We start from the raw sequence: 5210 nt of genomic DNA, 5'->3' as shown, positions 1-5210 counted from the left end.
TTTCACCCCATCATACATGAACGGGGTCACCATGAGTCAGGGGCCCAACTTGATGGCCACTAGTAACAATTACTACTACTACTCTGTGTTGCTGTTGTTGTTAGTGGCTGTGGAGTCGATTCCAGCTCATGGCGACCCCATGCATGGGTCTAAGTACGCTAAATCCATTGTTGTTGAAATTAAGCTCTTGGTAGGAGTTGTTCAGCCAGTCTCTACAACGTCCCTGAGAGGAAGGTCCTTACTGCACAGCCACTTTCACACTGGAGCTGAGCCTGGGGGTGGTCATCATCACTGTCTCTGTCCAAGGCTGCACCACTCCAGGGCCTGCGTTCTTGGAATTAAAGCACTGGGTGAAGTTGCACATGATGGAGCATGTTAATGCCCTGTGCTCAGAGAAGCTCCATGAACGTCTGATCTCTCCCTCTCTAAAATGCAGCATGGTTGAGACAAAACCTGCATCTGTATCCAAAGATGCAGAGGAAAGTGTCAAGTAAAGGACTCAAGGAAATGCTGGTTAGATTGGTGTGTGCAGAGTTCTGTGTTTGTAATTCTGGGTGAATAACAAGGCTCCCTGAAGTCCTCTTGGGTTTTTCTCTGACATGGTTCTGCTCTACACTGGGATCTTGTGTTGCAGAGAAGTACAGGACTGACAAGCCTCTGTTCATCACCTGCCCTGGGTGGGCGCCCTTGGGGACCACTTGTCTCTCCATCTTTCCAAGGGAGCAGACCACGCAGAAGAACGATCTGGCTTGGCACTGCCTGATATGGCTGCTGCGGTCAGCAACCTGGGACAGTGGTGTGTGCACTGCCCTGCCTGATGGGTAAAGCAGCCAGGAGGCCCAGAACGTATGCTGGATCCTGGAAGGTTCTGAAGCAGAACCTGAGAGCTGCAGCGATGCAGAGAGGCTGGCATGTGTGCTGGACAGGCCGTGCACTGGACAAGTGGCTGGAGGGCCCCAGTGGTGTCAGAGTGAAGTCGGAGGGGGGATCTTGATGCCCCTGACAGACAGCAGCTTTCAGGAGCAGGCAGCCAGGGGGCCACATGCTGTCCTTCTCTTGGGCCCATGGAGACAGTTTGGGGAGGAAAGTGACGTGGGCGAGGGGGCAGTGGCAGGAGGTCCAGCTGGAGTTCAGGCTGGACCTGCCAAGCATCCTGGGTCTGCATTTCCTGCTGGACGTCGTCCTGGGAGAACTGTCACCTTAATCTCAGCAGTGTCCCATCTGCACTTTGGTAAAAATAACTCCATCTCAGCTGCTGTTGGAGGCATTAAACATGACATGGATTGATAATGTCTGCCATATTTTAGGGCCCACACTCTTTTTTTTTTTTGGCTATTTACTACCTTTGTTTTTTATTTTAATTTTATTGTGGCGATATACATCTAATAAAGCATTTTCCGTTTTAACCATTCCTCAGTGCATATTTCAGTGGCATTAACTACCTTCACCATGTTGTGCTACCATCACCACTACCCACTCCCAAATGTTTTCCATAGCCCTAAGTAGACACTCAGCGCCCCTTAGGCAATAACTTTTCATTCCCCCAGCCCTGCCAGCCCCTGGTAACTTTCTGTCTCTATGCATTCTCCTATTGTAGATACTTCATATTAGTGGGATCATGCAATATTTTTCCTTTTGTGTTTGTCATATCACTCAGCATAATGTTTTCAAAGTCCATCTATGCCATAGCATGAGTTAGGGCTTCATTTCTCTTTGTGCTTGAATAATATTCCATTGTATGTACATGCCACATGTTGTCTATCCATCATCTGGTGATGGATACTTGGGACATTTCCACCTTTTTAGTATTGTGAATAGTGTTAAAAAGGGGCCCTTCTCTTTAAGAAGCCCAGTGGGTCCGTCCTCTCATGGGGTCTGGCTCTGGTGCCTGGCTCTTCCTTGAGTCAGGACAACATGTTGCCCCCTGCTTCCAGGATCCCCATGGACAAGTGCTACAGAGGCCTGCTTATGTTAGTTTCAGAGCAACCTGGGGGAAAGCCAGGCCAAGGCTGGTGTTCCCGCTTCACTGGCTATTCCCCTGCTCATGTGCACTGAGATCTACTGTGTGTTGGATATTACCATATGTGCTGGGTTGTGGCTGGGAGCAGGGCATGGTCCATACCCCAGGGAATGCCTATTTCAGTTGGAGGTGGGGTTGGGGGGAGGCAGAAAAGCCAATTAACAAATACATTGTTGTTAGCTGCTGTCACATCAGCTCAGGCTCATTGTGATCCCATGTATAACAGAACAAAATGTTCCCTCATCCTGTACCATTTTCCTGATTGTCGGTATGCTTTAGTCCATTCTTGTGGTCACTGTGTACTCTGAGTGCCTTCCAACCTAGGGGCTCATCTTCCAGCACTATATTGAACAATGTCATGTTGTGATCCATTGGCTGATTTGTAGAAGTAGATCTCTAGGTCTTTCTTTCTAGTCTGTCTTAGCCTGGAAGCTCTCCTCTCCTAAAACCTAGCCACCATGGGTGACTCTGCTGGTATTGGAAATCCTGGTGGCACAGCTTCCAGCATCACAGCAACACACAAGCCACCACAGTGTACAACAAGCAGACAGATGGGTGGCAGAGCAAGTAGATGGATATTTATAAATTAGCATGTGTGACATCCTAATGATAAGAAGATCTAATTTCAACTTGAGAGGTAGAGCCATCTCCACAAGAAAGTGACTTTTAAACTCAGCCCTGAGGAGTGAGGAGGAGCCAGCCAGATGAAGCATGAAAGCAAGAGTCTTCTGAGACAACATTACTGCAGAGGGGCAGTCTCAAGGGGAAAGAATTGTTGAGCTGCTTGAGTCTTGTAGGCAGTCTGATGAGGGGAGAGAGAGAGGCCCCAGGGAGGTGGAGAAGATAGACCCAGCCAGACCACGAAAGGGGTTGCAGGGTGCACTGCTATTTTGGATTTGATGTGGCTAGCAGAGGGAACCCACTGCAGGTTTGTAAACAGGAAAGTCACATGATACTTAAGGAATGGATGTCAGAGATGTGGTGATGGGGGTCAGGAGTCCACTCAGGATCTATTGCTGGGACCCAAGTGGCAAAGGAGGTGGTCTGGACTGCCAAGGATTGGTAAAGGCATTGGGGAGAAGAGACACAGACATGGCTGGAGGAAGAACTCAATGCAGCAGGAATTTCCTGGGCCATTGAAGAGGGCAGTGAGCTGGCTACTGAGGTCCCTGGTCATCCTAATAGTCAATGATTTTAAGACAATTTAGCACATTAAGAAACAGACTGGTGTGATGGAAAGGGCTATGGAGCCTCAGACATCTGGATTCAAACCTATAATTACAGCTATTTAGTCTTGGAAAAGCCACTGTAATTTTTCTAAGCCTTATTTAAAAGTAAAATAAGAGAACCTGGTGCTTAGTTTGCAAAGTGACTGTGAGGATTAAAGATAACAAGTGAAGCATGCTTAACAATGACATGATAAAGGCGATGATGGCAATGATGATGGTGGTAGTAGCAGTACTGACAGTGATAATGATGGCAATGACGGTGGTGATAATGGCAGTGATGATAGTGATGATAACGGTGATAGCAATGTGTAAGGCTATCACCGTAATGGTAACAGCGATGGATAGCAGCAATGGTGATAGTAATGACAATGGCGATGATGGCAATGATGATGACGGTGATGACGGTAATATTGGTGATGATGATAGTGGTAATAATGGCAACAATGATAGTGATGGTGATGATGGCAAGGATTGATAGTGGTTTTGGTGGTGATGGTGGCAATGATGATAGTGATGATGGCAATGATGATGGTGGTGATGGCGGCAGTGATGATGGCAGTGATGACAGTGGTGGTGATGGCAATGATGATGGTGATGATGGTAGTAATGATGCTAATGATGATGGTGGTGATGACGGCAGTGATGATGGCAGTGATGATAATGGTGATGGTGGTGGTGATGGCAGTGATGAGAGTGGTGATGGTGGTGGTGATGGCAATGATGATGGTGGTGATGGTGGTGGTGATGGCAATGATAATGATGGTGATGGTAGTGATGAGAGTGGTGATGGTGATGGTGATGGTGATGGCAATGATGAGAGTGGTGATGGTGGTGGTGATGGCAATGATGGTGGTGGTGATGGTAGTAATGATGGCAATGATGATGGTGGTGATGGCAGCAGTGATGATGGCAGTGATGACAGTGGTGGTGGTGGTGATGGCAATGATGATGGTGGTGATGGTGGTGGTGATGGCAATGATGATGGTGGTGATGGTGGTGGTGATGGCAATGATGATGGTGGTGATGGTGGTGATGATGGTAGTGATGAGAGTGGTGATGGTGGTGGTGATGGCAATGATGAGAGTGGTGGCGGTGATGGCAATGATAATTGTGACGATGATAGCGATGATTAAGTTAACAAAAATGGCAACTTGTCAGCAAGGGCATCCTACCCCTAGGAAAATTATACATTTGATTCTAACATTTCAAAAGTGCCAGTGCTTTTTACTTTATAATGTAAGAGCTTTTTGCACTTACCCATGCTAATGTTATTTTGGGTGTGAATATTCCACTTGATGCCAAACATCTCAGTGAAAACTGAAAATGCAGTCAAACACTGAAATGCATTCAGACATCCAGATGTAGCGATATTCTGCCCACAAAATACAAGCGTAAGTGACGGTTATTTTTTCCAGTTTTCATTCTGTCATTTGGCATTGGACCGACTCAGGCGCTGTAATAATAGCTATCGAGAGGTATGAATATGTACCAGACACTTGAAAAGAATTCAAAGAGAATGGCATATTGTTGCTGGAATCTGATATATTAAGAAAAAATGCATTCAGGCTGCTGCTTTTGCATCAAGCTAAGTGATCGTTCGAGGAAGGAGTAGCATGTCTGCTTGGAGCACAATGTCTTTTCTGCACAGACTCTTAGGTGTGATACAGTCTAAAAATAGCCCTGCTTTATGCTGGGGTGTCTGGAGAATAGCTGTTGGACTCTCAGCTGCTTCAACTACAAAAAGCAATATGCTTTCTGGAAAGGTATTAGGCCAGGGTTTTGTTCTGCCAGCTTTGTTTCAGATTGTCTCTCCTGGAACAGACAGAGGTCTGCCTTTCCTTCTTCCCAACTAGGAGAGGAAGAGAAGGAGGATTTGCAGGCACATCTTTCCTCTGAGCCACACACCTGCAAGGGAAACGTGTGTGTAAATGAGCACAAGTGTAGACACTTATACTACAGAA

The 5210-nt window shown here is 46.7% G+C and overlaps 1 protein-coding gene across 1 annotated transcript; it reads left to right on the top strand.

Annotated features, from left to right (window-relative positions):
* Positions 1 to 3617: 3617 nt before the first annotated feature.
* Positions 3618 to 4708, top strand: LOC135231143 (protein qua-1-like). The gene is made up of 2 exons (XM_064283234.1): positions 3618 to 4236; positions 4665 to 4708. The coding sequence occupies exons 1-2, from the start codon at positions 3618 to 3620 to the stop codon at positions 4706 to 4708; spliced, it is 663 nt and encodes a 220-aa protein (XP_064139304.1).
* Positions 4709 to 5210: the final 502 nt, after the last annotated feature.

The sequence above is a fragment of the Loxodonta africana genome, chromosome 4 (genome assembly GCF_030014295.1).
Source record: "Loxodonta africana isolate mLoxAfr1 chromosome 4, mLoxAfr1.hap2, whole genome shotgun sequence".
NCBI classification, from domain to species: Eukaryota; Metazoa; Chordata; class Mammalia; order Proboscidea; family Elephantidae; genus Loxodonta; species Loxodonta africana.
This window is presented reverse-complemented; position numbering and strand designations above follow the sequence as displayed.

What these genes read in the sequence shown, in the direction of transcription:
- LOC135231143 (XM_064283234.1), top strand. Translation starts at nt 3,618, where the DNA reads ATGGCGATGATGGCAATGATGATGACGGTGATGACGGTAATATTGGTG. An exon ending in TGATGGCAATGATGATGGTG is followed by an intron (nt 4,237 to 4,664) that starts GTGATGGTGGTG and finishes TATTTTTTCCAG; the next exon opens with TTTTCATTCTGTCATTTGGC.